Source organism: Amphiura filiformis, chromosome 15, assembly GCF_039555335.1.
Source record: "Amphiura filiformis chromosome 15, Afil_fr2py, whole genome shotgun sequence".
In the NCBI taxonomy this organism is placed as follows: domain Eukaryota; kingdom Metazoa; phylum Echinodermata; class Ophiuroidea; order Amphilepidida; family Amphiuridae; genus Amphiura; species Amphiura filiformis.
In genome coordinates, this window is record NC_092642.1 from 39883438 (window position 1) to 39900418 (window position 16981).

The following is a 16981-nucleotide window of genomic DNA, read 5'->3' on the forward strand; positions in this document are numbered from 1 at the left end:
AATAAAATTGACTGTAACTTGTGGAATGCTATGTTCTTGATTACCTCAAACGACACAGAGAAAAAGGAAGTAAAACATGATTTTGACATGGATATACTTACCAAACTTCCTATGGGAGAAGATGATTTGAAGGCAGATCACAACAGGAAGAGATTTTTAAGGCGTATGATAGCCATTTTAAATTTACAATTCGTTCTCAATGACGAATATAGTTATCCATTGCAAATAATACATGCTGATATTTTGAAAAGATTTTCAAATTCAACCCGTTTGGTCTCCATATTCAATAGGGGTGGGATCTGTGTCTCAAATGAAACTCTTGAAAGGTATTTGGACATGATTGCTGTGGATAAAGGCAAACAGAAGTTAAAAAGTATCCATCAAAATGCTTTCACAGTTGTAAGTATTGATAACATAGATTGCCTTAATCCATATGCAATTATGTCATCAAGTGGCAAAGAGAGAAGTTGGCATGGTACGTCAGTGATGGCGCAACAACCGAAGGGGGAAAAGGAATTGCTGTATCCAACTGAAATTTTGTCAAATATGGAGCGCTTCACACCTGTTAAAATTTATGGTGATGGAAGATGCTTTTACAGGTGTATAGCAGTTCACAGTACATCACGTTTAAGAAATTCCCCACGAAATTGCTTTGGCATTCCAGGAGAAGGGAATTTGCTATCAATTGAGACAATGCTGGCTGATCAAATTCAAAGTGCTATCACTTTTCAATTAGAAACACATATGGAGGCTTTGTGTAATTTGTCAGAACAGACTCGCTCTTTCTATTTAGAAAAAGATTCCGGTCAATTTTATGAAAATTTCAAACACTGTATTGGGGATACTCGAGCACCCGGAAAATATGCATGTACCTTGCAAATAATAACAGCGTCATTTTGTATGAAAAATACTATACATGTTTACCAAGTGATTGATTCGGATTATAAATTAGTTGAAATATTTGCAAATGGTTGCTTCCCAGATTCAAAGCCAGTCTGTCTTCTCAACACGCCTGATACAGATGGAAAAGCGGGTCACTTTGATCTTCTTTTAGATAGTGATCTTTTTGAAGAAGAGATGATTTCATTAGAATCTTCATGTTCAGATGTGTTTAATAAATGGGCAGATTGCAATACAAAACACACAGATGCTTTTTTTGACTTTGAAGATACATTATCAACTCACTTTGATCCAACTGCCAAAGTCAAAATTAAGAGTTCAAAAAAAAGCAATCGTCGATTGTCCAAAGTCAATCGAGGTTTGGATTTTTCCAGTAAGAACTCTTCGGTTTGTAAAGAACCTCTTTTAAGACATTCTTACCAAGTAAGATCAAGCTAAATCTATTTCATCGATCACATGTAGAGGAAATTGCTACTGCAAATTTACTGTGTAGGCTATTTATTTATATATTGGAACGATACACAATAATTGATAGAGATCTATCTATTAATATGCCGTCCATAAAGTGCAAATTTGCAGCAGAAGATCAAAAAACTAAACCTCCATCAGGAAAATCAACTTTTGTATTCTTAGAAATTACATAATGAGAAGGCAGACTGTACTGATACTATCAAAAAAGTGTTAAATGAGTTGCATAGTACTTTTGGTGTTTCAAAATTAATCAATCATCTGATAATTATAGGGGATCTAAAAACATTTGAATACATTATGAAAGTGAAATATGAGAAAGGCCGATCCATGGACTGGGTAATTCCATATGTAGGTGACTGGCATGTATTGAAAAACTTTCAATCTATCATAATGAAAGTGTTTTGGGATGCGGGGTTGAAAGAACTTGCTAAGGTTGTACATAAAGGGGCATCTGTTTCTAATATTCGTTCTTGTCAAAATTTTAGACATACACACAGATTCATTCTGCAAGTCTATGAAGCAATATACTTATATCAGATCAAGAGTTCTTTAACATGCAGGCAGGCTTCCGATACAAGTGGAGATTCAACATGCCCTCTATCGAATGATGACATCTCGGCCATTCTTGTTGATGTTGTTTCAAATTTATCAAAAGCCAATCGAGATTTTTCAAATATAGACAGTTTCTTAAAAAGTCAAACTGAAATGGAAAAGAAATTAATGCCAAGTTTGTGGAATGAGTACATGAATTGGTGTAAAGTCATGTCTTCCCGTTATCAAACTTTCGCATTTTGGGACCGATTTTTGAAAAATGATGTTTTTTCATATATTCAGTTATTTCTTGCCATAAGAACTGGTCAGTGGAATTGGCGACAAGCTGCTATCAAAAACATGTGCTCACTCTTTCATGCTTTTGACCATCAAAATCATTCTCGGTGGCTTCCAATTCATCTCGGTCAAATGTTCGCCCTACCTGAACATGTTTTGCTTCACTTTCAGAACAGTGCATTTGTTTCAAATATCAGGGGGATTGACTATTCTTGTGTTGCCTTTGATGAAGCACATGAGATGCTTATCAACAGAATGGTTAAGAAAATTATTGTAAGGCATACTCCCCAGAATATAGGATTAATCGCATCAACCCTTGAGTACCAGGCAGAAATGGTTGAAAATTATTGTAAGCAAGTTCTACCAACCTCCAATAATCTCACACAAAGAGATTTTTCTGTGTCTATTATTCAGGTGGAACATGCCAACATTGTTTTGTATTACAAAAAATGTTCGGAATCTCACATGTTCCAAAATATTGTGTCACCTGACCTAAAACATGCCTTTAACCAAAATGAAGTAACCCCAGCTATTTCATATGATCTCATGAATTATCATGAAATTGGACACAAGTCATTCATGGACTTCATCGCAACAAGAATCATTAAAGATTCTAGTGTCTCAAAAGCTCCTATCAGAAAGAAGAGATTAAAGACTTTTGTACCAAAGAAGAAACCCAGCCGCACACATGCATATTTGGAAAAAGACAAAAAAATGATCACAAAATGTTACAAAAGAATGATTACAGCATTAAGAACAGGTCAAAATATCCCGCACATCAATCAACCACAATTTTTGGAAACGCCGCGTGCCATATGCAATGAAAAAGGGTTACCTAGAAAAGGTAGAAAGAGCACAGTATATAATATTTTCCAAACTAAATATTCACAGAAAGAAATTCTTTCTGAAACAATCTCCTATCAGAGAGGTCATATTTGTTTGGTAGCTGAAGGAATGAACATAATATATCTTGCTCCTGAAGAAGGACTCAAAACCTTTAAGGAATATGCTTTGTACATTGTTAGGCATGTTATTCTTCCATTTTACAAAGATGGTTATATTGATGTGCGAGTCTTGTTTGACCAAGCAGGAACTCAGGGTCGATCCCCAAAGTTATTTGAGCAAAGACGACGCGATGGTGATAATACAGGTGTGGATGATCTTGAATATTTGGAAATTGGTGATGAGACGCCACTCCCCAAACAGTGGGGTTCATTTTTGAAAATTCGTATGAATAAGCATCTCTTGTGCACCTATTTGGCTGACACCTTACCAAGTATTGTTCAACCTATTCTTAAAAATGGTTTGGTTTATATAAATGTATTTATAGTATCTGGAGGTTTTCATCACATTCTTAAAAGGCAGAATCCTGTTATAACCAAATGTGTCACTGTTGATGGCATTTTTCCATATGCTCTACAAACGAATCATGAGGAGTCGGACACTCAAATTTGGCTTCATGTTCAAGACACAAAATGTCCAACTGTTCATGTAAGATCACTTGATAGAGATATTGGCATGTTAGGAATTGCACTTTTCCATAGATTCCAAAATAAGCAAGTGTACATAGAATACCAGCAGAAGCCATCTAAATACTTAAACTTGAACTTACTGGTTGATTGTTTTCAACATGACCCTGATCTTGCTGGACCCATTCCAAATATCATAAGTATCTGCAACATAATTCAAACTGTATATATATGTTCTGGTTGTGATTTTGTATCTTCCTTCTATGGACAATCCAAGTCAAAGTTTTATGATGTTCTTTTCCAATATGGAAATTTTATTAATGCCACAGGAGGGCAAAATGGCTTAATTGAAGGCAGTCTTGAAGAAACTGATAGAGAACATTGGGAAAATGGACTCTTGTCGTTTTATCGTTTAGTTGGCTCGGTTTATTTTAAATCCAAAAGAGCCAGTTTATATACGTATGACACACCAGAACAACTTTTTAAAGCATTTGGTGGAGATGGCATCTCTATTTCTGAACAACATTCATTATTTTTAAATGAAATAAGGCAAGCCACCTGGGAAGGCACTTATGAGGATGAATTGCTACCCTCAGATGATGCGCTTAAATTTCATTGGAAAAGATCATGTTGGGTTTCAAATGTTTGGGGAAAGGCATATGAATCTAATTTCAGGTACCCAAATATCCTAGAATATGGTTGGATCGAGGATGAAGATGGTATTCATGTTGAATGGGATTCTGATGCAAATTTGCAACAGATACGTCAGAATGTCACCTTTCTTACAAGAGGCTGTGGTTGTAAGAAAGGATGCAAGAATCGAAAATGTAAATGCAAGTTTGCTGGTTCCTTTTGTGGACCTGGATGCACTTGCATCAATTGTGAGAATGTTCCACAACCTCAGGCAAGTGATGCAACAGCCTCAGGCAACCTCAATGAAATGTCTGATGATCTCAGTTCCTCTGAAGATGAATCTGGTTCTGATTCAGAAGTAGGAACTGCAGGCACAATTTTATTCTCATCTGATATTGAGGATGACCATGATGACTAAGGGAAGAAACCAAAAGATCGATGACGTCCTATAAAGGAAACTAGTTTCGTTTAGGGGGGAGGGGGTAAAAATACTTGATTACGTTTGTACAAAAACATCGGTCTGAAGAATGTTTAATTATTATTACGGTATTAGTCAAAATTTTCAACATTTCTTTATTACGTTTCTGGCAGGGAGGGAGGGGGTTGGCTGAGAAACGAAACTAGTTACGTTTATAGGATGTCATCGATCTTTTGGTTTGTTCCCTAACTGTGATACATTTATGTAAAATGGTCTTGTTTCAGTATTGCCTTTATGCCAGTAAAAAGGCAATATTTTTCCAGTTTTTCATGACCCAGTACTTTTTATTGCAAATTATCATTGACAAGTAATTCTTGTATTTCTTGCCTGCAAGAGGAGCTAAATATTTAAAATGCTGCACTATAATAGTCCGTCAACTCAGAGGTACAATGCAAATAGATCTCGGAAACTGGAGGTATGAGAATAATTATTTCGCTGCAATGCATGTGTAAACGCACGCCAAATGCTGCGCGATTTGTACTTGTTGAGCCCATTATGTTCTTTATGTGTCACATACTGCGTGTGTGTGACGCAAAGCATTGACTCCAGATGCCACAGATTTGATTTGTTCTTCAAAGTGGACAAACTGTAGATGTCACTATGTTTCACATCAAAGTTTCTTTTGAAACTGTTGTGGCCACTGAAGTAAAGTATTTTTGTAATTAACTGATGTGTGTATGTGTAATAAGTAATACCGTATTCTTTACATTAACCGCCCAGGGCGCTTTACAGTCATTTTGGGTGGGCGCTTATTTTTTATATTGTTTACATATTAATTACATATGTAAAAAATGGTCCAGAATATGGACTTTTGTGTGTTGATGGTTCTGTGATCGATACACGAGTAGTTGCATGCATGGATCCTGCACATATTGATATAGGGTCATGTGTAGTAAAGTCGCTGAGTGGGCGCTTATGGAGGTATGGGCGGTTAATGGAACGAATACGGTACATGTTATATGGAAAAACAGTGGCACGATCGACAGGAATTATAAATAAATAAAAATTTTCACCAGGTCCGCTGTCACAAATAATGAAGACAAGCAGAAAAAGTGATCCCACCGGAATCAGAACCCAGAACCTCGGGTTTGTAAACCCGAGGTTCTGGGTTTGATTCCCAGGCAGGATCACTTTTTCTCTGTTTCTCCGTTATTATTTGCGATGACGGATGTGGTGAAAAATTGTATTTAGTATGTTGTTCAGCCAACTGATGATGGTTCAAGCAAAAAACTTGTGGTGCTTTCATTGCAAACTATTGTATTATTCAACTAACTGATACTGGTCCAACAAAAAACCTTATGGTGCTTTCATTGCAACTTTTTGTAATTATGAAAAGTAAATTATATTGTAATTTTTATTGTAAACTTTGCAGCTGTTGTTGTTAAACCATATTAAGTGCTTTCATATTTGAACTGAAGAGACAAGTTCAGTTGTGTGTGCTAACAGTAATTGACAAATCATGTTAACATCCTGAGATTATTAAATGTATTAAATGTAGTTTTTAAATAGTGGTAACAGTACAACTTCACTGCAATGAGTATATAGTGTTCAACAAATTCCTTCAGTGGTGTCCGACTGCTCCTTTTGATTCATGTATAAAGAACTAGGTCACAAGTTGCTAAGCTTGATCGGTGAATAAGGTACCGATTTGATGATGAATTGCAGTTAACCAATCAAAACCCCACTTCCATGTTAACACTAGTCCTACTTGCAGATGTAGTACTGGTATAGTATGTAAATATAATGTAAATACAGTATCTTAGTTTTGCTAGGGTGTCCAAACAACAGCTCATTTGAAACTCAGGCCAAAAAATAGTGTCTCAGAGCTGCCATGCACATTGGGTTTTTTTTAAACTTTTTTGTTAACAAATTAGTCAAATCATTTCAGCATTTTGCTTAGTTGATTGAGGGGGGGGGGGTGGGTCTCAATTTTTTGCAAGCTTCTGAGACTTACTCTTTTTGTTGGCCTAAAGAACTCATTACCTTGCCAAAGTATTTGTCTTTCTCATATATCTTTTACATTTTTATATTTATTATTCGGTGTCTATATTTATACTCTGTACATACATGTATGTTTAACTTTATATTTTGATATTGTCAGTTCTCATTATTTCCAAATAAAAAACAGTAATAAGAGAAACTGAAAGTTAATATGTGTCAGTGTATTTACTTTGTTGTCTTTATTTCTGAAAAAAAGTTTTTGTATTGAAAAAACAACTTATTATTACATTGTGCATCCCTAATATTAAATAATTAAAAAAATATATAAAATAAATATTACTAAAAAAAATTACTTGGAAATGTAATGGCGCATCCCTAATACAGTAATGAAAGAAAGAGAAATAAATTCAATGCGACTTCCCTTTACAGGGAATTTTTGTTTTATGGCTCAACCAATCACACGCCGTTATTCAGCCGACGCCCACTCAGTGCCCCTGACCCCGTGACCTTACTGCATGGAAAACGGCCGGGCGTAATTTTAACCGAGGTCTGAAATCACCTGTGCCAATATTTTTGCTGGGTTTGACCGTTTACAATTATAATTTCTTTCGTCTTTAGTATATTTATGTGTAAAACCTTTCACAGTTTACTGATATGAAAGGATAATAGGGTTTGTCGCATATAAAGTACAAAAATTGTTATTTAGTTCGACCAAGTTTGTACATTTTAAAATTAAAAATGGTCGCTTTTAAAATACAATGAAACTACACTTTTTTTTCAATCTTTCTCAAAATTAAACTAACAGAGAGCAGTATTAGACTTCATTCTATCCAAAAACCACGTGAAATGACATTTTTTTATGCAAGTTTTTACAAGATTCAAAGATATTCCCAGACCCGTAATGTGTTTACATTGCGTAGTCAGAGCCGGTCCCGGGGTCACTGCAGTGAGTGGAACTCAGAAAACGAACGCTGCGTGCGTGACCTGCCGGCTGACTGCAAAAGCTATAAAATTTGTCACCCGAGATCGTGAATTTGAGCCCTTTTCCTTCCCAGCATGCATCACTTTTGCCTATCAATCTCAATTAGCAATATACCTTATTGTAGTGTTATAATATGTAGTTATGTGTACAGAAATAATTGGGGTAAATAAAAAAACCAAGGACACGCAATATATTAAACTTATGGACCAAATTTGTGGTGTCATGTACGCATACAGTCCAGAAAAATCACAGTTATGAACCAAGATCAGGCGTGTGATTTTTCCGCGGATTCGCGGAAATCCGCGGATTTGAGACCAAAATCCGACCCCCCTGAGATCAATGTAAATCCGTTGAGACATTTGGGGGGTAGGGCCCCTCTAAGCTCCTGAACATTGGCAAAGAGCATCTCTCTCTTTTTTAACGAACTTCTTGTTTCGGCCGTGTGCGCCGTGGTTGCCAAGTCGTAAGGCAAATACCTGCTGAAAAAAACACGCAAAAATTCGCCCAATGTGTTTTTCCTGCGAACATGAATGGAAAAACTGCCGATTATTCATGAATTACTATTTTAAAAGTCGCCCAAAGATGGTTTTATAGCTCGTATGGCAACACCGAAAAAAACGCTATTGTAATTTTACTAACGATTTCTATGATTGGTCCATTTTGACGTCATAAACCAATCACTGATAAGCTTGCATTCTATGATTCTATCGACATATGTCGGCCATCTTTAATTTTGACAACTGATATTGCGTGATCGACAGGATTTGTTTATCGGTATCGAACCAAAATCAAGATGAAAACGCTTCAGAAAAATGACGCGAACATCTGCGTAGTTGATAAAGATCTGAAAAACAAGTTCCGCTGGAGCTGGCTGGATCACGAAGTGAAAGTAATACATGTTAAAGATGGTCGCGAATTGAGCTGTACGGTGGAGGAAAATGGTATCAAAAAAATTGCTGTCGCCGGTAAAGCTTATTGCTCACTGTGTGGGGACATGATATCTTATGGATCCAAGGGAAGAATTGCTTTAACGGACCATATTACCAAATCTACAAAACATCAAATAAGTAATAAGTGAGGTTAAGTATTTGATTTTCACTCACATTGTACTAAAAAGTGGTATTTTTTTTTTTTTATTAAACATTTTGTCTTCATTTATGTGTCTTTTTTTCCCCTGTAAAATTGCTCTCCTGAGAGGGCCTCAATAGGGTTTTTACAGTGTAGAAGCCCTCTGGCTTCAGGGGCTCCGCCCCTCGACCCCGCCGGGGCTTCGCCCCTGGACCCCACCAGGGGCCCTTAAGCGGGACCCTGGACCCCCGGCCGTAAGGGGCGACAGCTTCACTCGCTACACTCGTTCCGCTTCGCAAGTTTCCTCCATTCTGGGAATTCCCTAATCACATGCCTGCAACATAGTACTAGAAAAGTCTTTAAATGTCTTTCAGTAAGGTCTAAGAGAAGAAACACCCAATACTCATCACTCTCATATAATGCTCTGAAAACCAAATGAGTGCCAAAATATTATGCGGATGATACTGAGTCAAATGAATACAAACAAGGGACAGATTTGTGCTTGTGTTTTTTCTTTTGAAACCTTTGGGCCAGATAACTCTTCCTCTGCTCACAGTGCATAAATGGGCCGAAAGAAAAATGACACACCTTGCTCATGGCACATAAATGGTGGTCATCTTGGATATTAGGTAAAACTTAGTGCTGTATTTTTCTGGAATCGGCAGTAGTCTTTTGTTGACCCAGCTTGTGAAAAATTGTAATTGAAGTCGGTGGGTGTCACAATCAGAAATAATTTGAAATAAACAATTTTTGGCCCCCACATATATGTGGGGCTTATGTTATCATCCAGATGGTTGTTTGTTGGCCCCAACATATATGTGGGGCTTATGTTATCATCCAGATGCATGGTTGTTTGTTTGTTCCCTTGTTTGTTTCTTTGTTTGTCCGGGCGGAAGCAAAATCATTAATCCACTCTCCAGCTTAAACGCTATCACCGATCAACTTCATTATTATGTTTTCAGGGTTATTAGGAGTTAAGAAAACCTAATAATGATAATATTGGATGGCTTATTTCGCATGATACCATAACATATCGGATTCGTCATACAAATATCGAACTCGCCGTTGGCTCGTCCGATATTTTTATGACTCATCCGATATGTTATGGTATCATGCTCAGCCATCCAATATTATATCAAACTTGGTGCGGTGATAGGATATGGTGGCCTGATGTGCTGAATAGTTTTGTGTCATTTTATTTGCATATTTATGAATATTAATGAGCTCATTGGCATATTTTGCCTTCATTTCCATTAGTCCACTCTCCAGCTTAAACGTAATCACCGATCAACTTCATTATTATGTTTTCAGGGTTATTAGGAGTTAAGAAAGCCTAATAATGATAATATTGAATGGCTTATTTCGCATGATACCATAACATATCGGATTCGTCATACAAATATCGAACTCGTCGTCTGCGTGGTTTACTTCGCGAGGGCAGCTTTAGCTGCCCGAGCGGTAAGTAAACTCGCAGACGCTACGCTGCGACGCGAAGTTGTTAAACGGTGATGAACAACGGTGAAACATGATTGAATCCCTTTCAACAACGAAAAGAAGCTAAAGACCGTATAATTCACGATTATTTCACGGGGAAATGTCAGTTAATCATTGTCACTAAGCCTTACAAAAACTTCGATGATTTCTTTGTTAATATCATCAATAAAACTACAGAATAAAACGGCAAAATTTAGCCGCTATCTGAAAATACTGAATTCAACTTGTAAGCTTGCATACGCACAAAGGTTCCAGGCATGACGAATTTTTACGCGCTCTCGCGTAGCAACGCGTAGTCTCGCTCGCGTTCGCGTGTACGCTACAGTAAAAGTGTGGATTCATCACGGATTAACAACGGTTGGCTCCTGTACAAAGGTATAGGAAGAGTTGTTGAAATCTTCCTTTTAACAGTGCAGCCATGCCGCTCGTGAAGTATCTTGTGAAGTCTTAGGATATCGCTGAGTCATGTTACACAAGCGCATGCGTGTAATTACTACGCAATTAATACCGGAAATATTATCTGCCTGTATATTAATGAGGGATGCGCAGGTAATTTAGATTTTTATCCAAGGTGACCAATGAGATTGCAGAATTCTTATCAACTACAGGATAAAGTGGTAAATTGTCCTATTATCCCTGTATTCTGTGATCCTGGTTGATCTAGATTAATAGCAAGGTCAGTGTCAAAAAAGACAGAAAATAGGTAAGACTCTTGTTGTGAATTTGAGTCTGTTTTTCCCTTTTTTTTCTTCAAATGCCTTGTGGCAAAACAGGGATATTCTTTTGTCACAAGTCGCTAGTTTCCAAATCACTTATTATTAATTCCTAAATGCTTTCCAATATCCATGGCGACAGCTAGATCTTCCAAAAACAGTCTGTTTTGTGGCTGTAATAGAATTATGACAGATTATTGTGATAAAATTGATACTATGACCTTGAAATGGTTTAACAATCCACCAGCCATTATGGTTTTGTAAGGGTGTAATGAATGTCATCTTACAGAGCCAGTTTTTCAGGTACAGTCCATTTTTAGTCAGCTGGAACACGTAGGAGGCTTCAATCTTTTGTTGCTAGATTTTCAAGAGCTGGTACAGCCTTGTACATAAATCATCTTCAATACAAATATATTGTCCAAGTCAGCAAGCCCTAAAAATTGTACAATGTAAAATCATATGGACTGCTTAACAGGCTGAGGGTGCAGTGGAGAAGTCGACCTTTTCAGACTTTTCCTGAATTTGTCCTTCAAAAAATTTCTTTTTCAGGCCAAAAAAAGTTTGGTCGTGCCGAGAATGGGCTCAGTGCTGTGATTGAGAGCGCCAGCCTGCAGCACAAGACCAACAACCAAACTAGTACCGGGACTAGTACATGTACAATGTAAGAGTATACATTGTACCAAAGGGTATCAGACAACATGGATTTCAATGGGACTTGGTACATTACATACGTGTGTGATGTCAACAGGTGTGAGGTCAAATGTCATCTAGGGGTCATTTGAGGTCATTTGAAATTTATTTTTAAAAAGCAATTACAAACCACAAAAGCCTTTTAAAAACTGTGTATTCAGGGTTTCATTACTCCCAATTTATATACTGTATTGCCTGTAATAAACACCCGAGGGCGTTGCATTTTTCCAAAAGGGGGGCATTTATTAGAAGTGAATTTTCATTGAAAAAACTTTAAAATTGGGTTCAATTTCCCGATGGTGCTCCTTTAGAAAGGTAGGATTTATGAGATACTAAATGATGGCGCCCATGGAATCATGTGGAAAATGACATTTTTCGTGATAAGTACAACAAAATTACACCCGTAAGTGCACCTGTAAGAATCTGATGAAATTAGCGAAATTCTACCATAATAAGACAATGAAATGGATGGAAGTTTGAGACATAATAGGTTTTGTCCATGCAATTTAGCGATCATCACTGACATGACTGATGCAGTTCAAGTTTTAAGCTTACTCACACAATATGGCATGGAAATGTTTGCATTTTGTCAATTTTTCGCTGACAAATTGGAGGGGGCATTTATTAGAAGGGGAGCGTTTATTACAGACAATACGATAGATTTATCTTTCTTTTTTTCATGATTAAAACTTGCCAGGGGGCTTCACAAGTTTTGCTTGCTGTATTTGTTACAAATATGTTCATTCTTCACAAACTTTGCTTTTCTGAGCTATTAAGGCCAGAGTAATGGGAGAACATGGACCTTTTCGAGCATCATTATTTCTGAATTGTATGTCCAAGTATATAAAACTATACATTTTGGAAAGGAAATGAGTCAAGGAATCCCATGGTGATGTCAGCTTTTGAAAAAATCAAAAGAGATGAATTCCACAAGTTAATGAAGAATGCGGCTGGAAATTTTATTAATTATGGGTTTATTTAAATACTCAGAAAATCAAAATTGCAAATGAGAAACATGTAATAATGACTTAGGCACTTTGGTTATGAAGGTGACGATATGTTAATGAGATTCTCCAGTCATTTTAGCTCATTAACTTTATTGATTATTGATAAAAACAATAAGATAGAAAGAAATTGAATACCTGAGTGGAAGAAGGGCCCAACTCCATCAAAACTGTTTTTGAGATATTAAGAAAAAACTTAATATTTGGAAAAGTTTTATAGGCAGAATGTTTTTATCTTCAGGGGACCTTTAATACATGAACATACAATAGTACATACATTCGAAATTATATATGATGTTTCCATGGCAACGGTACAGGTCTTAATACGAGCTGGAGTTGGGCCCTTCTTCCACTTAAATACCACAAGTACCAGTTCTGTGTTATATATAGCTACAGAAATTAGATAATCACCATTAATTGCACAAGTAGAACTCATGTAATAGGTTGGCAAGAAAATTTATTGTAGTGAAAAGCAGATTTCATGGATGAACAAAATTCCTCTTTAACACTATATTTGTAGAAGAAGGGCCCAACTCCATGGAGTTGGGCCTTTCTTCCATGAAAACCATGATTAAGTGTATGTGGAAGACTATTTGGAGAGTGGATTTTGGCTCATCCTTGACACACAAGGAAGATCAGTCTGCTGGCAATAAAATGCTGGGTCTAACTCATTTTTGTAAAAAATTGGAGTTGGGCCCTTCTTCCACTCAGGTATTCAATTGATATATTTGAAAAGCCCTCCTTGTGGGCGTGCCTAGTGTAATAGTCCTTGGCATTAAAATCAATCAAGTGATCAAAGATTTGTATGCTTGTGTGATTGTCCACTATACCCAGAAACTGACATGCTCACTAGACTTCAACAATATACCATTGTTTGGTGCGGTCATCGTACCACCTTGTAAGTTAAATGCATAGTTTTATTGTTATAAATTTGGCAACAATTTGGATGAAAATAATTTAAAGTACTGACCACTTGTAAATTTTCGGGTCTTTTTTTCATTAAATATGACATATTTTCATGTTAGTTTTGTACTGAGGATCCAGAGGTACATCCAAACCAAAATGAAGTAATCCAAGGCTGCTTTGATCAATTTTTATGCATTTACCATATTTTACTCTATTAAACGCTCAGGGTGTTGCATATTTGAAAAAATGTCAAATTTCTGGAATTCAAGAAACACAACTTCTGGTTTGAAAATATAACATGGTGGTTCATATACAGGGAGCACATATGTGACACGATCAATGGGAATGAGTCGGATGTCGCTAATATTGATTTTGAGATATTAGGAAAGAAAGTGTTTTGTTTTATATTGTTTTCAGCGATTGATAAACTGACATACCTTCGCAAAGAAAAGTTGTATCAACATGGGGTTTTCAGTTTCTGAAAGCTCTAAATGTCCTTTTTAGAAACATGTATAAAACTCATTTTTGACCAGGGTTGACATGTGACTCATTCCCCTTGATCAGATCATGTCACATATTATTGGAAAATACTACGAAATTAGATCAGTATGCAAGATTGCGATTATTTAGTTAAAAAATATGGTGATGAATTGGATGGAAATGTAAGTGAGAAAAGGATTTGTCCATGCAATTTCGCGGTCATGACATGCTAGTGTTAAGCTTACATACGATTCTTACATGACATGGCCATTTCTGTCACTCTTTCTTTGAAAAATGATGGGGGGGGGGGGCACAGTGTCATCGCCCCGAGGTCATCTGCTTTTAGACTGCCTCCACGAGTGGCCTACGCTGTGCTATAGTTCGGCACATATAAAATCAGAATTTTTGTCAGTTTTTGAGCTCAATACGCACGGTTCTTTCTCAATACGAAGCTAACGACTATCATATCCTTTCAATACATATATTCAAGTGCAAGCATAAAAATATGGCTTTAGAATAAAAAAGTTACGGGAGATATTCATCATTTTCTACCCGGGTATCCAAAGATTTATCGTCTGAATATCAAATCGTGCATAGCACATTCACGTGTATCGATCCCGGGTATTCATTTTAGTGTCTCTGCTGTACAATGTAATTATTAACCAGACGATGTCGGGGGTGTTTAATAGAGTAAATATGGTATATATGTATCTGTTTCGAAGGGAACAAACCAAAAACGTTAATGATGTCATATATATTAAACGAAAGTCCTTTTGTTAGGGGGAGGGGTAAAAAAGTCTTGATTTCATTTGTAAAAAAAAATAATTAAAATATCGGTTGAAATTTTTCAAAATCAATATTTCACATTTACATTACAGAGAGGGAGGTAGGGGTCAGCTCCTAATGAGTTCTAAGTTCTGTGTCTTTAGCTTGTTGTTCTATGACTTGATTTATTTGTTATTCACAATATCAGTGATTTATCGGTGAACAAGACACAATCTCTGGGTTAATTGGAAAGTTTTCTATTGAAGAGATGGCACAAAGGCTTTCCAAAGGTGATCAAAGTATTTTATTGACTTATATGGTTTAGAAAAAATAATAGATTTGCTGGTCTTACCTGACTGATTGGCTGAAATTTTGCTAAACAATTCTTCTGTAAGGCCAGGTCACTTCCCAGGTAAGGTGACGAAAATATGACATTTTGTGTTTTGGGGATTATTTTTACCTGTATGCAAGTAAAAAGTGTCCTTGTTTTGGCTGAAATGCATTGATTTTGACTGAAATGTTTTTAAAAAAATTCAGAAAATGTTCAAATTATGTTTTCAAAAAAAGATTATTGTAAAGATTTGTTAACCTTTGTGTGATTTTTTATGATTATTTTCCCAACACATTTTCATTGCGAAATCTTATCGTATGACAAGGTAATAAAATTTAGGTCTTTTGGGGAAAAAATTTATACTGGTATCTTCAATATGAAAGGTCAAAAATTATCAATTGATCAGTGGCTTTTCATCCTAGTTACATGTACATTTTAAGTACTTATCATTAGATTTATAAAGTTTACTTCGAGGACTGTTAACCAAATTTTAATAAATTGCCATAAAATTTCAAAAAATTATTTGATATCAGGATATTCCTTGTATTCAGAATGCAATTCGATGTCTGATGTACTCTCAGCTCCCACAAAAAATACTGAGCAAACAGTAATAATATCTGTCTTCTTTTCAGCACATTTTCATCGCAAGACGATATCGCCAGATTGTGAAAAATAAGGGCGGTGATTTATAGGTACCAACTTAATTTTGTCAAATTGCCTTTATTTCTTTGCAGCACATTTTCATCGCGAGACGATATCGCCAGATTGTGCGGGATTTTGATGAGGACGAGTATTTACTACCCTATGGCTTCCCTCATCTCTTTGCTACCTTCATAGGTTTAGGATTCTCTTTAGGTGTCTCATTAGCCGTACTATTTCTATTTTATACTCAGGTGAGTTGGATAGTATTGACCCCTTGCACAGTCATCTCAAAACGAGGTTCTACCCACAAAGTGTGTGTTGTGTGTGCGTACGCCTGTCAAATGCATGCTTTAATTACTGTGTTCACTTTGCAAAAGCCTTTTGGCGCATTGCTAGGAAAGCGCAAGGGATAAAAATGTACTTTTTGCACATGCATTTGCAGGAAGAACCTGGTTTTGGTGGCAAGATGGCGAATCCGTGCAAAGGGCGAATAACTATGGCTTTTGGCTTGATATATTACAATATACTGCATTCACCCTGAAAACTACTATTTTCATGACAATCATATCACACGTACAAATAGTCCTCTAATGAGATGTGTATTGAAGTTGTCTTACTTAGCAATTGCGCTATATACATGATGATTTTATATTTAAACACACATTTTATTAGATTACAAAACACTGTTTCACGCTTGGCGATCAATCATCATGATCAGGTGAATGAACACACGATGAGAACCTTTTTAACCACAAGCAACAAAATAAAAAAATATATGCTCACGCAAATACACATTTAATTTAATTAATTTTTTTTTAGATTAAAATTTTATTTTATTTTGTTGCTAATGGTTATGGAGTTTTTATTTGGAAAGGTCCTCATTGTGTGTTCATTCACCTGATGATCGCCTAGCATGAAACACAAGTGTTGTGGAATCTAATAAAATGTGTATTTAGATATGAAATAGCTCTACCAAAATTGGTATTGAGCACTGAATTAGCTGTCTCGGATAAATCTACTTTGTAATACATCACCATTTTATGTAGCTATTCTGTTGTTGGTGACAGAACTGCTATTGTTAATGTTTAGCAATTAAGCCAAAACTTAATGGTGCACCAACAAGCATGCCCTCTATCAGCAGTGTTGTGACAACTAGTAAATGGTGGTTATAAACAGAAACAAAGCT

At 36.3% G+C, this 16981-nt stretch overlaps 1 protein-coding gene across 1 annotated transcript in view; it reads left to right on the forward strand.

Moving 5' to 3' along the window:
* Positions 1-16981, forward strand: part of LOC140171627 (palmitoyltransferase ZDHHC6-like) — a 53298-nt gene that overhangs the window by 15761 nt on the left and 20556 nt on the right. The window contains exon 5 of the mRNA XM_072194912.1: positions 15888-16046. Within this exon, the coding sequence (XP_072051013.1) occupies positions 15888-16046 (159 nt within the window). The remainder of the gene's footprint in view (positions 1-15887; positions 16047-16981) is intronic.